Here is a 16,409-nt window from a genome sequence, read left to right as displayed (position 1 = left end):
AAAAAGGGTCATGTGTTCTCCTCCGAGAAAACAGGGGGAAAGTAGTAGTAATTTCTGCAGATATTAGAAGAAATACAAACCAAAATTAGTAAAGTGGACTATCTTTTTGGGACATCTCAAATGGAATAAGGGACTAAAATGGTGGGACGGAGGGAGTATACACTTATTCAGAACCTAAATATATACAAAGTCCGAAAATAACAAAAAATTGAATTTCTAAGAACTTAATTAAAAAGTTACTCTCTTTACAAGAAAATTAACTATAATTAATTTGTTTTTCTATTGGTGGCTACCATTAGCCTTTTGTTAAGTAAAATTGGTTATTTAAATTTTTTAACACATTGAATTTAACAAGGACTAAAATATAGAAATTTAAGAAAATACAAAGCAAAAGAGACGTGAGATAAGAATTTAAATGACGGATTTCTTTTTATACAACTCACAAAAACTTTACCTTGATCTGTTGGTTATCAAATTGAGTTTGATTTTAAATTACTAAATATATTTAATTCTTTTGCATCAACATCATCACAGATTTGAGCAAACATTGAACACAAAATCCAACTTGCCCAGAAATATTTAAGGTACAATTATATATTCAACAAACAAACATCGTTGCTCTCTCAAGATTCTGCAACAACAAAATAAAACTCACTCCTGCATGTTTGAATGAAGAGGGATGAACAAACCCTTCCATGCCATCTCCTCATCGTTCACAACAACATTAAAATAAAAACGAACAATAATAATGATCTTTTTCATGCTTAGATTCCCATCTTCCACGACAAAACAAACTTCTTTCCAATAGGCAACCCCAACCCTTTAACCTCCACCATCACATTCTTCATCTCATCTTCAATTTTTTTGTCTATAATTTCATGTTCAATTGAGCTTATTTGAATCTTGGAATCATCAACAACTGCATTTCCATCAACTTGGATTGCGACTGCTTTGCCAATCCCTTTTAGTCCCAAAACGATCACTTTCTCAACAATCCATCCTTTCTGTAGCGCAAATTTGCTGTCTTGAACATCCGACCACACCTTCACAGTCCCCTCACTCACTTTCGCATAGAATTCAATATATGTGGAATGGCCATTCCCAAGTTCCATCTCGGGAATCTCGTCGTTGTCCACGAAGAGATTCCCTCGAGCCACCCCCTCGTCGGCCCCCAAGGGGAGAGCGACCACGAGGGTAAAAGGCGTGGCTCGCGCCTCCTTGGAGATCAACCCGCCTCTCTGCATCGGTATAATCACGTTCTGGTACAAGTGCACATTGATCACGTGCAGGGGCGCGTCGAGAGAGCGGTAATGCGATGCTCTCGACACGATAACCTTAGTCATATCGAAAACGTTGTACCACGTGCCGGGCGGGAACAGAGCATGCACCTTAGTCTTTTTCTTGTCCAAAACAGGGGACACCATCAAGCCGCCCCCGAGCAAGAACTGCGTGCTCACCCCGTACACTCTCGTCTCGTTCGGGAACGCGAAGAACAGCGGCCTCGCGATCGGGGCGCCCGTCGTGTGAGCCTCGTAGCTCAATGTGTAGATATACGGAAGGAGTTTGTACCTCATACCTAGAGCGTTCCGAGCGGAAACCGCCACGGATTTCCACTGGTACAGCTCCTGCCTCGGCGAGTAGAAATTGGCGTGATCCCGAGAAAAAGGGTAAAACGCCCCGAGCTCGATCCAACGGTTACAGAGCTCCTCGGTCGGGGCGGGGTAGAAGCCGCATATATCCGCCCCGACCATGGGAACACCAAAGATGCCAAAATTCAACATTGTGGAAATGGAGTACTTGAGGTCAGCCCAAGTACCCTTATTGTCCCCTGTCCAGTGGGCAGCGTAGTGGCCGGACCCCACGTACGTTGACCTGGACAGGATAAACGGGCGCTTGCCTTCAAGCGCCCGTAGCCCCCTATGAGTGGCAATTGTTTGCGAAAAGCCATAAAGGCTGTGCGCGTCATACTCCAACACCCCATTGTAATGATAAGCACTGGTAGCTATAGTTTTATACCCTATGGGAACCTGCGTGCCAGAGGCATTGATCTTATAGGGCGGATCGTCCCATTTGGTGGCCGTCACGTTCTTGCAATCGAGGCAGCAAATCCAGCCGGGGCCCGTTCCGTTGGGACAGATCCTCCCGACGGGAATCTTGCAGAGGCCGTTGCAGAAATTGGAAGCTTCGTTCATGTCTATCCAGAGGCCGTCGACGGGAACGAGGTGGTGGAAGCGGCGGATCTCGTGGGCCCACCACCGGGCGGTGATGGGATTGAGGAAGTCGGGGAAGTTGACGGGGCCCGGCCAGACCTGAGCGAGGAAGGGCTTGCCCTGGTACTTGATGAAGACGTCGTTGGCGAGGCCGCGGTTGTAGACGCCGTAGGAGGTGTTGACGCCGATGCCGGGGTCGATGATGACGATGTACTTCATGCCTCGGGCGTGGATCTTGTTCAGGAATTCTAGAAGCTTCGGACGGGGATAGTTGGTCGGGTTGAGGGTGAAGTCTTTGTGGCCGTCCATGTGGTCGTCGTCGTTCCAGATCACGTCCAGTGGGATTTTCGCCTTCTTGTACCTCTCCACTACGTCTTCCACTACTGATAGATTGTGGTATCCCCATCTGCATTGATGGAATCCTGCGCCAATACCACAACGCTTTTATATCTTAATTTCTTCTCAAATTTAAACCAACGCATTCATCTACTTCAACTCATCAACTTATTCAGCATGGAGAGCCACTGAACTTGCAAATGGTATTTAATGCAAAATGGAGTAATGTATTTAAATGTTTTGTGGCCTACTGCCCGCGTTATTCAACAGCTATATAAATGGTTATGGGGTATCAAAGAAAACAATGGATCTTCAACTTGTTTCCATGTGGGCCTTGAACGTTTTGGACATGGTCACGGGCTGAATAAAATGTCAATTATCACATCTATCTATCAAAAACGATAAGTGTATGCCGGAGCTAGTAAGTGTTAAATATAGTTATAATAAAATTATGAGACGAAAATATTAATGTATTGAAAAGAATGGTAGTTGTATACACATCTAAAAATAGTAAATGTTCAAACTGAGCAAGGCCGCTGCGCGCCTACCTGATTTTTGGGATGCCTTTACCGAAAAATTGATGTGTTTTATGTGTCATACTATTTTATTATTATATTTATTATTTTAATAATATTTTTTTTAAATAATATTTTTTTAACATCACTTAGCTATTTATAAAAAAATTAAAAAGAAATTATATGTTTTAACTTTAAATTAATCAATCCTAATAATAAATTATTAATCAATAAAAGTGAAATTAAATTTCCCTAAAAAAAGTGAAATTAAATTATAAACATAATTTTATACTCTATTTGAATGAAATAAAACCTAGTTAATATTTATAAAAAATTGTATACCCTAATTAAATAAAATGGTCGTAGTAACCTTCCAGTTACTTTGGATATCTCTATGTAAAAAACTAAAAATACACATGAGATGTTTTGTTCCATTTTTGGTGTTCCATCTTGTGCCTTATTTTTAATTTTCTTTACATAAAATTTAATTATTTTTTTCTTCAATTTTAATTTAATATGTCTTAATATAACTTAAAGATAATTAACTTAATTTACTGTGTATATATATATTGGCAGAATTTTGAATTAATGATTAATTCATCTAAATTTAAGATATATACTCCCTCCGTCTCCCAAATAACTTCCTATATTTTTTTTGGGACGTCCCCCCAAATAACTTCCAATTCATTTTGGGGCATTACCCTACCACTAATAATATTTTATTTATTCTTACTTTTTAACCTATCACCATTCTCAATACTAATTATAATACATTTTAACCATTTTCGATATTAATTACTAACACTTTTTTTATCTATCAATACACTTAACAATTTTTTCTTAAAAAACGTGTTATCTCCTAGTTGAAAGTTATTTGGGGGACGAAGGGAGTAATTTTATCAAAATTTTCATTTTTAATTATAATATTAATTAGAGTCTATTATATATTATTTTATTTTTATAAATAAATAGTTATTAAACAGTGAAATAAGCAGTATGATCCAATAGAATATAACAAATTGTGAGTCCGAGAATCTCATATAAAAAGTAACGTGCTTTAACAATAAAGGAACAAGATATATTTCAATTACATATTATATTTAATGCATATAGAGTCTTAAATTATTAGCTATGATATTAAAACCTATCTAATGCAATACAACGATAATTTAGAAACAGCAGGCCTAATATTGTAAAGCAATTTAAAGTAAAAAAATAATAATTATTTACCAAGGTTTATAGTTATACTAGTACTATAATTTATTATAGTATAGTTGAACTCATTAATAAGCGCATTGATTGAGTTAAAATGACATGTAAACCACAGATCAAATAATTCAAAATCAACAAAGAAACAACATACTAATCTTGAAAAATTGATCAAAGTGTTGAAGAACATACCAAAAGCCCAGTAGGGCATGGCGGCCGGCCGGCCGATCAACGCCGTATACTGATCAACCACCGCCAACGGCGACGCTCCGGCGAAGAAATAAAGATCAACAACACCCCCAATTACTTTATACGTCAACGAATCCCCTCTATAGAACACGTCCATCCCGTTGCTATTCAGCAGCAAAACGCCGTGCGCCGCCGGGCCGCCGCCTAGATTCCTCAAGTCCATGTAGACGGGGTGCGATCCATACAAATCGGCATTGAGATTGATGGCCGATATATCCGTAGTATACAGAGTGTAAGGATCGTTTGGAACGAGTTTGATCCCATGCGGCTGCGTGTTCTCTCCCAAACCATACAAGGAGGCATCTTTAGGCAGCTTTGTCGAGATTTCAATGTACTGATCTTTGAAGACCAGATCGCTGTAAGGGTCCGAATCCTCGGACCTCGTATCGAAGAGGGTGTCGCCGCTCGATTTCCTTTTTACAGAGAAACTAAAAGGGTCGGTTTTGTAAGAGAAAATCAGCTCACTCCCAGCATAGTCTGCAGCTTTGTATGCAGTGTTTCTTAGCCCACCAACTGTTTGTTTTAATGCCGGAACGGTTGCTCTTGGTAGAAGATCGTACGGCACCTCCCACCTTTTCTTCTCTGCATCAGTTATGTGAACCCGCAAACGACTGTCCGTTTCATGCCTGCAAAAGCCATGGAAAACACGAGTTTTTTACTTGTATCTTTCTTTTAGTTCAGACAAGAATCGGTCTGTTGGATAAAGAACTTACTTGACATAGAGCTGCAAGAGTGGAATGTCGGCGCCGTAGATGCTGTTTTTCTGAATGACTTGAAGGAGGCCGACGATGCCGCCGTCGGGAGACTCTTGGATGGAGATCAAACGGTAGCCTTTGCCGATTTTGGGCGGAGTTTTTGCACCAGTTAGTGTAGATAGAAGCAGGAATAACACAAGAAATCTGAGGAAATAAGAAAGATATGAAGAGAGGAGCATGATGAATTGATTGAATTTTGGGAGTGTGAAATTCAGTTATGGCAGAGAGTTTTTATAATGGCTGAGAAATAGCATAGAACAGAGTGGTATGGATGTGGTTGACATAAGTTACTGGACATATTTTTGCATTTGCATGTGACTATGAAGTTTGTTTGGGCCCCAGAAATTCAGACCGTTTTCTGGGATATTTGGTCCCATCTCCACGTCTGAGTTATTGCAGATTCTCTGTAATGATGCTTGTTTCTGTTTGATTTTGCTGCTCTTTGTTTATTGGCTTTTCTTTCTTGCAATTTTGCATAATCGCTCTTGAAGTTGCATATTTCTTGGCGGACTACTTGAAGTTGCAGGGCGCGTTGAGTAAATTCCGTTTCTGTACAGTTAGTTAGAAAGCACAAAAATATTGCATTTATGGCTAGGCGCAAAGGGGCCCTAAAGAAATCTGTACATGATTTTTTTTTAGGTTCTGTATAGGAAATTATTGACGAGTGAAGTGATATTTGAAATCCATGATTTTGATGCCATGTGCTCTCACTTCAGATCATTGATTTAGAACTCTGATTAACAACATCAAAAACACTAATAAGTATCAAAAATAAAGAAAAGGACGTGGAATTTCATTTTTAGATTAACATATTTTTAACCTCCAATCTCATACTCCCTCCGTCCCACGAATTTTGACACGTTTGGTTTCAGCACGAGAATTAAGAAATTGTAGATTAATGTTTTAAGTGTGTAGTTAATAAAGTATAAAAGTGATAAAGTAGGAGAGAAAAGATAATAATTATTACCTTATTTAGAAATGTGTCAAAATTCGTGGGACGGCCAAAAAGAAATACGTATCAAGATTCGTGGGACAGAGGAGTACATTCATTTGTTTAGCATAAAAGGCAAACTTGAAAAATACAACAAAACCTCACTTTTCATACTCCAATTTAGGGATGTCAATCGGGCCAGCCCACCGGATTTTCGGGCTAGCCCTATTGGGTTCCGGGTTAGTCGGGTGTGGGCTAATCGGGCTGGAGATTTTTTCGGGTTGCGATTTTTCAACCCTAACCCTTTAATTTTATCAGGTTATTCGGGTCGGCCCACGGGTTTCGGGCTGCATTGACATCCCTACTCCGATTATAATGTAGTTAAGATTTTATTTTATGTCATACGTCTAAACCTCAGTGCTCCATGTGACAGCAAAACTCATATCAATGTAAAACACTTTTTACCAGTTTATGTACTATTGCATTTACACGCTTTGCAGTTTGTATTTGAATTTCGACACGAAGCGTACAACTACATACAGTGATGTATAAATGTCATTATCTTTTGACTTCATAATGCCGCATAATTCTCGGAATAATTCAAACTCTACTCTATGTTTTCATCTATTCTTTTATCTAAGATACAAAATACATATTATATCATGAAATCGATGAATTAATCAAATAACAATCATATTATTACAAATTAATAATTAAACAAGTATAATCCAATAAATCAAATCAAATACAACCCACACCACATCGATAGGACTTGAATCAACGATTGAACTTGTATATTATCTTAAGAGCTTGAAAGGGTTTAGATTTTATAGTTCGTGAACAAAAATGTTCTTTAAAAATATGAATTTTCCCTCTTAGGGTGTGTTTGCTTTTTATCCCTCTAAATGGAGGGATAACAAAAATTTACGTCTTTAAATGTTTGTTTTCTTATCCCACATTTTACACAAACACCATTTTTCCTTCCTTATTTTCACTTCAAGAAGGGATAATATTATCCCTCCATTTTGGTGTGATAATATTATTCTTCCTTGAAGTGAAAATAAGGAAGGAAAAATGATGTTTGTGTAAAATGTGTGAGATAAGAAAGCAATTATTTAAAGACATAAATTTTTGTTATCCCTTCATTTAAAGGGATAAAAAGCAAACACACCTAGGGGTGAGCAGAAACCGAACCGACACTAAAACCGAACCGAACCGAACTGGATTGGTGCGGTTCGGTCCCAATTCTATTGGTTCGGTTTTCGGTTCGGTTTTAAAAAGTAAAAACCGAAAATTTTCGGTTTGGTGTCGGTTTTCATTTTTGGTTCGGTTTTAAACCGAACCGAACCGATACATATTAAAATTTTATTATATATAATTATTTTATAATATATAATTATTTTATAATATATAATTATTTTTCTAATTTTTAACCTAAAACTAAAACCCTAATTCACAATTATAATATATAATTATTTATCATGTTCATGTTGTGGGGATTTGACATTTGAAATTTGTGTATTTTACATTATTTTACAATTTTTAATTGGTATTTTCGAAAAAAATAAAATAAAAAAATCTACATTGTTCGGTTCGGTTCACCGAACCGAAACCGATGGTTTTATCGGTTCGGTTCCGGACCCCCAATTGGTGCTGTTCGGTTCCAATTTTAACCATCGGTTCGGTTTTCGGTTTTGAGTTTTTGGTTCGGTTTTACACCGAACCGAACCGATGCTCACCCCACACCCTTAGTCTAGCTAGATGAAACTCTAATATTCTACTATCAATTCTGTGCAAGTCTTTTTTTTTTTTGCTTTTGTTTCATACTTTTATTATTCAATTTTTTTTGTATTTTCTAATAATGTTTTTAGATTTTATATAAATATTATTTAATGAAAAAAATGTTATGTGTTTTAAATTTTTCAAAGTCTATATTCATGAATAGATTCAAATTTTAAATCTACCAATTTATTTATTATTTTAAAATATAATAGTATATTATAAGTTTAAAATAATTAAAAAAATATATTTATACATAACAATTTTCAAAGCACTAATATATAACGGTTTAATAAATCGTTGTAAAAGATGCTTATAGATAACGGTAAGATTAACAGTTTTGTAGTACCGTTATGTATGCAACTAATAGATAACGCACAAACATAACGGATTAACTTAAACCGTTATCTAAGCTTATGGACAACAATACATAGATAACGGTTTTTTGTCAAACCGTTATCTATTCCTAAAAGTGCGCTCATAACGGTTTTTTTAAAAAATCGTTATGTATTGAGTGTTATATATATATAATTTTGTAGTAGTGCTAGTTGAAACTCTAATATTCTACTATCAATTCTGTGCAAGTGCAGAGGAAACGGGCTAAATTTTCATTCATTAGACGACCTAATAAATAGAAAGACCGTTAACATATTTTGTCTTATTACTATTGATCCTCATTTAAACTGCTGAAATAGAAATTTTATTGAAAAAAAAATAAAAACCCCTGAGAGCACAGCCGCAAACAAGGAAGGTCCGGAAAAACCAAAACAAGAAAAAGACAAAAAACCCAAGAGTAAGGAAAAGGAAAACAACAAGAACGAACAAAAGACGCCAGAGGAGACAAGGCGCCAGAGGAGTGGAGGCGCCAGAGGAGTCGAGGCGCCAGAGGGGTGGAGGCGCCAGAGGAGTCGGGGCGCCAGAGGAATCAAGGCGCCAGAAGAGACGAGGCGCCAGAGGGGTCGAGGCGCCAGAGGAGTCGAGGCGCCAGAGGAATCAAGGCGCCAGAGGAGTCGAGGCGCCAGAAGAGATGAGGCGCCAGAGGGGTCGAGGCGCCAGAGGGGACGAGGCGCCAGAGGAATCGAGGCGCCAGAGGAGTCGAGGCGCCAGAGGAGTCGAGGCGCCAGAGGAGCCAAGGCGCTAGAGAAGTCAAGGCGCCAGAGGAGTCAAGGCGTCAGAGCAGAGGAGATTTTTCAAAACAAAAACCGTGTAAGAATCCCTCACAAAGCACCGCGGGAATACGAAACAAAGGAACGAAAGCTAAGAAAAAACATTCTCGTCCCCAACATCATCATCATCCAACATATCACCCCATTTCTTCTTTTTGGCCACCGCCGACATAGCTCGGGCAGCATCGGAAGAGGAGTGAATCACAAAGTTTTGCAGAATCGCTCCGCCAGATTGAACATGTTGTACCTTATTCAAAAACTCCACCGGCACCGTAGAGTTACTAACGGCCTCCTGCAAAACACCAGTAGCCCGGCTAGCTGAAAGAGCATGGCCACGCTCTATAATACTTCGGAGTCGGTGCTTGATCGAGGAATCAGGAACCTTCCCCTTCTTTGTAGCTCCCTTCGGTCGCCCTCGGCCGCGAGGAGGAGGCAACTCCTTCTCTGGCGTCTCATCACTAAAACTCGGGGCAGGAGAAGTCAAGTCCGAATTAATCTTCAAAGGAGGTGATGGCGGAGAGCCCGTATCGGTGTCAACCTCCTCATCCACTTTTTCCACCACCCCCTCTTGAAATTCTGTGCCATGATCCACAGATTGCAAATTCATTCATTTGCCATTGTCTATAGGGTCCTCAATCTCAAGAATAGCAAAGGAATTTGATGTCGAGACGCTAAGATCCGGAGCCACGTTCTTTGCCCCAGTTTCATTAGGAAAATCAGCGATATGAGGAGTCTCCTCATGAAGCTTCTCATCGACGGCTTTGGGAATAGGCCGCCAAGAGTTAGCAGATCCCCGGTTGCCTTTCCTGCTATGTCCTTTGAAGTTCTGATCCTTTCTCTGGATGGCCGGAGAGGAAGGTGCAGTCTCAGAGTTTTTCCTGCAATCCTCAACAGCATGGCCCACCACGGAGCAAATCCCACAAAAATAAGGTAAATTCTCATAGCCAAATTCAATTTCATAGATATCGTCACCACATTTCACATCCAAAAATTCTGGAATATCAGAAGCAACATTCATCTCCACGAGCACACGCGCAAAATAACCCACCGAAGCTCTAGCAGACATACCATCAATGATAATCGGTGTTCCAACCTGCCTAGCGATGCCAGCGAGGACCTCGGGGTGCCAATAATCATGTGGGAGATTGAAAATACGAATCCAAACCTGAGCAAGAGTAGACATGACCTTATGAGGATTGAACTTGGGAACCCAAGCCTGAAGATGTAGGATTCCAGTACTTAGGCGCCAAGAAACCCTAGAGAAGGCAATGGAGTAATCCTCCTGCGAAGAGAATTTCAAAGTGAAAAAACCCTTTCCAAGGGGAATGACCTCCCAGGGATGCGACGTTTTCCACAAAATAGTGAGCTCATTATAAATATCAGCAGCGAAGCGGGGAGCATCCCCTTTGCGAAGAAACAATCGGCCATGCACGGCAAATTGGAACGAGCAGACTTGTCGTTGATGGAAAGCCGGAGAGATGTTGAGGCGAGGACGACCGTCTTCCATCGAAGGCTTTAGAAAAGCAAAGTCGTGGGCCGGAACGTCGGCAGGCAGCCCCGACTTCAATCTTAGCGAATCGGCGAAGGATTTAACCTTGGAATGCCTATCCGTCGAACCCGGCAGAGGGCGAGAAGGCTGCCCACCTCCAGACGGGGGCGGAGGCATCTTGTTTTCCGGGAAACAGATACCGGCATAGCTGATAGCGGGCACACCGGCAGAGGAAGCAGTTACCATCTGAAACCCTGGCTGCTGCATCGGATGAAGCGCATCCCTAGCGTCGACAGACCGGTTAACCAAAGTTAACGCCGCAGGCGACGGCTGCTGGGAACCGCCGAGCACCGAAGACGAAAGCGACTGCGACAGCATGCCATGTAGGGGCAACGGTGAGACCGCAGGGGGCTGAGCAGTTAACGGGGAGACCCTAGAAACCAAGGGTGGCGGCTGAACCCTAATTTCTGGAAACAGCAAGGCATCAACAGAATCGGACTCTTGAGCAATCAAGGAAGATCGATCAACCAAAGAGTGAAGATTTCCAGCAGGATTGAACTGTATCCTCGAAGAATGACGCGAGAAATTAGAAGAGATAGGAGGAAACTCCGAAGGAAGTAAGCGAGAGTCCATGCCGGGCCGGGGAAAGCCAAACCGGCCGGAGAAAAGCAGGAGATGACCCTACCGCAGCCGCAGCGGCGCGGCGGAGGGGGGGATCGCATGAGAGAGAGAGAGCACCATGCGGCTAGGGTTTGGAGGCCAAACTTTCATCGATCCTCATTTAAACAATTTCAAGAACCAGCAAAGAAATTTAAACAAATTAAAATAATAATGGAAGAGCACAAAAATAAACTGTTCGATTAATCAAAGTATCTTTTATTGCCTTTTAATATGATACTAGCGCATTTGCATCCCGTGTAATGCACTGAAAAATATTTTTAATTTTTATATTTATATAAAATTAATACTAATTCAATTATTATACTTATAAATATAATAAAAAATTAATTTTAATTGAATATATTTGAATTGATATTGAAAAAATAAAAAAGAATTCACAATTATAAAATTTGATATTATGAAAAACAAAAAATAAGTTTAAAAAATTAAAAATAAAATACTAATTAAAAAGAATTAAAAATATATTTATTCAAAAAAGATGAGAGAGGAGAGAGAAATTTATAAAACATTAATATTTAAACAAATTTAACTTTTACATTTTAAATCAAATATTTTCATAAAATATATCATATTAAAGCTCTTATCGTGATCTTTAATTTGATATGCATATTAAATACTCCCTCCGTCCCGCCCAAGATGCTACATATTCCTTTTCGGGCCGTCCCAACGAAGATGCTACATCTCTCATACTTTATCACTTTATTACCTTCTCTTTCTTACTTTATCACTTTATTACTTTTTCTCTCTTACTTTATCACTTTATTATTACACACATAAAACATTAATCTACAACTCCTTAAATCCCGTGCCGAAAAGCAAATGTAGCTTTTTGGCCGGGACGGAGGGAATATTTTATAATTAATCGAATTTCGCAATTTTGGAAAGAATGTAACAACAAATTAGAAGTTAAAGAAAATAAAAATAAAAAGAAAAATATATAATTTAAACATAAACCTTTAATTTTATTATAACTACAAATTTACAACTCAGTTTTGAAACTAATTTGAAATTGATTTCAAATTAGCAACTCTCTTTTTAATATAGTATAGATCTCTTATAGCCTATGATGCACGGATTCTTCAAAAATTAGCATGTACGGCGAATCGGATTCTTTTAGGGTGCGATTCTCTCGGATTCTCGTCGGATTCGCACCCGATTCGCCACGTGGCGTATCTTTTAAAATAATTTATAAAAATAAACCGGATTCGCAAATTCCATAGGCGAAATTCACGTATCTCGTGCACGAAAGGCCTATACAAGGTTATTTTGATAATTTTATTTTCAGATATGACTTATATATTGGACTAATAATATTTGAATCGTTATATTGTTGCTCAATTAACTCATATAATTGAAAATGCTTAACTTTTGGGTAAAATAAAATGTAAATTACATATAATTAATTTAAGAAAATTTAAATTGTATATATTTTATAAGCATTATATATCATAAAATTTTAATAATTAGATGTATCATTGCTGAATCGCACCTTATAATTTTTAAAAACCTGTATCCCCGTACTCGTATCGTATCGCCCCCGCATCCGCACCCCGTACCTATGCAACATAGCTTATAGCATTTGTGAATCGTTTCATCCTTTTTTTTTTTTTTTTTTTTTTTTGTGAATCGTTTCATCCTAATATTAAAACTCTCAAATCCTTAGGATGTCCACATGCCCTTCATCTCTCCATGCAATAGATAATGTCATACAAATTGACAATAGAAGATAATCTTAAATATATTGATTAACATATATACGTCTATAATATATAAAATGCAATTTTCCGTTTGGAATCAATTTGAAAATTGAGTAGTACAGTAACTTTTTGATTGTAATAAAACTAAGGTTTATTTGTAAATTATATTTGTTCTTTTTATTTCTTTTTCCTTTATATTTTTTTTTTGTATTATTTCTTCTCTAAAATTGTGAAATTTGTTAATTATAAAATATTTAATATGTCTATCAAATTAAAGATCAAAACAAGAGCTTTAATAGATATTAGATTTAAAATGTAAAAGTTATATTTAATTAAATTTTCTCTCATCACTCATCTTCTTTGAATAAATCTATTTTTAATTATTTTTTTATTTTCATTTTCATTCATTTTTATTTTTTATTTTAGCTTTTTTTTTTTACTTTTTCTTAATATCAAATTTTACTATTGTGATTTTTTATATTTTTTCTATATTCAACTAAAATTATGTTTTTATTATATTTATAAATATGATAATTGAGTAATTAGTATCAATTATTTATATATATATAAAGAAATATAAAAATATTTCTCGTATATTACAGAAGTACAAATGTTAACTAGTAATATTATTAATAAATTAAGCAATCGATGTATACCTCACTGAAAAATTGTACTCCATTCGTCCCGTAAAAGTGTATCACATTTTCCATTTTCGTCTATATATCTCATAAGCGTATCACTTCCATTTTGAGACATGACCCCACTTTCTCTTTTTAATCACAACCACTCATCTTTAATTTAGATGAAGTGAAAGGCAGGTAAACTCACTACCCTTCTTCCTTTTTATATTATCTTGCTTGACATATAATTCCGAACGTGTGATTGTTAAGATGTTATTCTTTTATATATTCTTGCATAAAAGGAAACATGATTCTTATCTTATAAATTCTGGCTAGGTTATGTATAAGGTAAAGTAATAGTAAAATAAATTATTCTTTTCTTGTTTAGAGTTTCATTCTTTTGATGACGTAGTGGCATTATATATAGAACATTTATATATTAATTAATTAATGCATCCATCTGTGTAGCAAAATGGATCATGAAATAAGAATTCCTAATCAGCGTCTTTTAGCAGCATTAGATCCACGTGGTGCAGAATCGATTAGATTTCACAGTAAGCACAAGCAAGAAAACAATATCGATCCCGACGATGGGAATTCTAGGCTATGCGTTGCTTGCATGCAGCCAATCTTCTCAACTCCATTCAAAGCGCTGGAGTCGAGAAGCGGCGGCGCCGCTCGCTATCTGCACGATCATTGCAGTGCTCTTCCTAGAGAATTAGAGGACAACGATTTGCACCCTTCCTTGGAACCGCTCAGACTGCAGCTCAATCTCCACAAAAGCCGTTGCTCCAAATGCAATGCTGTTTGTGGGGATGTGTTGTACCGTTGTCGCGACCAACAGTGCGATTTCCAGCTCGATATGATCTGCGCTCGAACGGTCAAGATAGTTCACCGAAGCCACGACCACAGGCTGACGGTCATCCGCTCAGGAGCAGATGCTTCATTTGCCTGTGGTGCGTGTGGGACCGAGCATCGACCGGGTCTGTTGTGGGCCCACCCGACGTTTCTGGTCTATGTGTGCAATGCTTGTGGTTTCTGGCTGCATCCACATTGCGCTACGTTGCCAAATGCAATCCTCCTACACCAACACCTTCATCCCCTTCTTCTCAATTACGGTTCCAGATCGTCAATGCGTCAGTGTGCGATTTGTAGAGACGTGGTCGCTAGTTGGGGGGTTTATTCATGTACTAAATGTGATTACTATGTCCATATCATGTGCGCCGTCGCAGATAACCAAAGCTTCAAACCAGGTGAGAAAGCAAATTTTCCTTTTTTTTTTTTTTTTCTTCTTTTTATTACAGCTTGCGCTTCGTAAAGTCATATAAGTATATTGGTATGCATGCCTACAGTTCTGCTTCGAGAGGCTCGAGTCCCAGACATGGTTCATCTTCCGGTTCCAGATGAATACACAAGTATGATACGACACATAACAAACAATACCACAACCACTAGTGACGATGGAGTACCCCACCAACATCCACTAACCTTGCACCACAACGATCCCGAATACATTGACGACGTCGAAGATGGCAATGACGACGACGTCCATCCGCTCCCAACCTGCAACGCGTGCGTGCAATTCATCTCACCTCCATTCTACACCTGCTCCGAGTGCCCAAAGCTCTTCCTCCACGACTGCTGTGTGCGTCTCCCGCGCGTGCTGGCTCAAAATCCAATTGGCATTCCTCTCCTCCTCAAAGGCCCAAACAAGTCTTTCATGACCGTTGCCAAACCAAGCTGCTGCGATCGCCTCACCAACGGATTTACGTACTACTTGCAGCTCAGCACAACCACATTCAGCATGGATGTCAAGTGCGCCCTGATGCCGGCATCAATCACGCACGCCGCACACGCCAAGGCACACGTCCTCCGCTCCTCGTATCTAATCAAAGCTCAAACCGAAGCGTGTCGTTGCTGTGGTGGATTCCTGATCGGCGTCTCCTACAAATGTGTGACCTGCCGCAATTTCAGCATACATGCCACGTGTGTATGGCTTCCGGCCACCGTTCGTCACGTGTACGATCGACATCCTCTCGAGCTCGTCACTGCCCCGCCTACTCAGGGACGATCGCAAATGCTAATCTGCGAGGTCTGTGAGCGGGGCCTTGACGATAGGTGGTGGTACTATGGGTGCAGGGAATGCGATCAGGCGTTCCACGTGGACTGTGTGCCGTGCTTGGATCGGAAATCTTCTATCAAGTACGAGATTACTGAGGTGCGTCTAGAATCATGTCATGAATGCCCTCTCACTCTCGTTCGAGGTCACATGGTCCGCGGCCGTCGGTGTGGGCATTGTGGGGAAGGCTACCGAGATCGTGATACTCTCGCGTTGGAGTGTTTCAAATGTTATTTTAGCATCCATGCTAGTTGTGCCAGAAAAATTGTCGGGATACACAAAAATCCGGAACTCATCAGATTTTATTTATGAGTAGCAAATAATGTATGTGAATTGCTTCTGATCTAAGGAATAATGTGGTACCAGTGGTTCTCAGCCATTACTTCTTTTTACTACCTTTTTTTTATATTAATTTATTTTGAGTTCACTGTGTATTAGAGAAACTGGATTGCACAAATTGAGAAGATTTAAGAGAGTAAAGAAGAAGAGATTTGAGAAAATTTCTAGCTAGATTTAAAACATAAAATAAAATATCTAGCTATCAACGCATGAAATACCGGATTAGAAAGTAAGAGCCAAAACACTCATATTATCATACCAAAGTTTATGAGGTGGTGTAAGAGCAATACCAAATTCAGTAAACATGACAAGAA

At 38.9% G+C, this 16,409-nt stretch overlaps 2 protein-coding genes across 2 annotated transcripts; one reads left to right on the top strand and one right to left on the bottom strand.

The window, feature by feature from the left end:
* Nucleotides 1-565: 565 nt before the first annotated feature.
* On the bottom strand, nucleotides 566-5,827 carry LOC130986328 (alpha-xylosidase 1-like). Its single transcript, XM_057909715.1, has 3 exons — nucleotides 5,233-5,827; nucleotides 4,463-5,145; nucleotides 566-2,632 (listed from the first exon to the last, which is right to left on the bottom strand). Exons 1-3 carry the CDS (start codon nucleotides 5,451-5,453, stop codon nucleotides 765-767), a joined length of 2,772 nt encoding a protein of 923 aa, XP_057765698.1. The 5' UTR covers nucleotides 5,454-5,827; the 3' UTR covers nucleotides 566-764.
* An 8,266-nt stretch (nucleotides 5,828-14,093) lies between these two features.
* LOC130986334 (uncharacterized) lies at nucleotides 14,094-16,148 on the top strand. Its single transcript, XM_057909725.1, has 2 exons — nucleotides 14,094-14,890; nucleotides 14,990-16,148. Exons 1-2 carry the CDS (start codon nucleotides 14,110-14,112, stop codon nucleotides 16,066-16,068), a joined length of 1,860 nt encoding a protein of 619 aa, XP_057765708.1. The 5' UTR covers nucleotides 14,094-14,109; the 3' UTR covers nucleotides 16,069-16,148.
* The last annotated feature ends 261 nt before the right edge of the window (nucleotides 16,149-16,409 follow it).

Source organism: Salvia miltiorrhiza, chromosome 5, assembly GCF_028751815.1.
Source record: "Salvia miltiorrhiza cultivar Shanhuang (shh) chromosome 5, IMPLAD_Smil_shh, whole genome shotgun sequence".
Lineage (NCBI taxonomy): Eukaryota > Viridiplantae > Streptophyta > Magnoliopsida > Lamiales > Lamiaceae > Salvia > Salvia miltiorrhiza.
The sequence above is the reverse complement of the archived record's forward strand: the minus strand, read 5'-3'. Positions and strand labels throughout refer to the sequence as shown.

Bases quoted from the DNA above. Each gene is read 5' to 3' on its own strand.
- LOC130986328 (XM_057909715.1), bottom strand. From the start codon at position 5,453: ATGCTCCTCTCTTCATATCTTTCTTATTTCCTCAGATTTCTTGTGTTA. The intron at 5,146-5,232 runs GTAAGTTCTTTA...TGGCTTTTGCAG, and splicing joins CTCTTGCAGCTCTATGTCAA to GCATGAAACGGACAGTCGTT. The intron at 2,633-4,462 runs GTATGTTCTTCA...GTATTGGCGCAG, and splicing joins CATGCCCTACTGGGCTTTTG to GATTCCATCAATGCAGATGG.
- LOC130986334 (XM_057909725.1), top strand. From the start codon at position 14,110: ATGGATCATGAAATAAGAATTCCTAATCAGCGTCTTTTAGCAGCATTA. The intron at 14,891-14,989 runs GTGAGAAAGCAA...GCATGCCTACAG, and splicing joins TAACCAAAGCTTCAAACCAG to TTCTGCTTCGAGAGGCTCGA.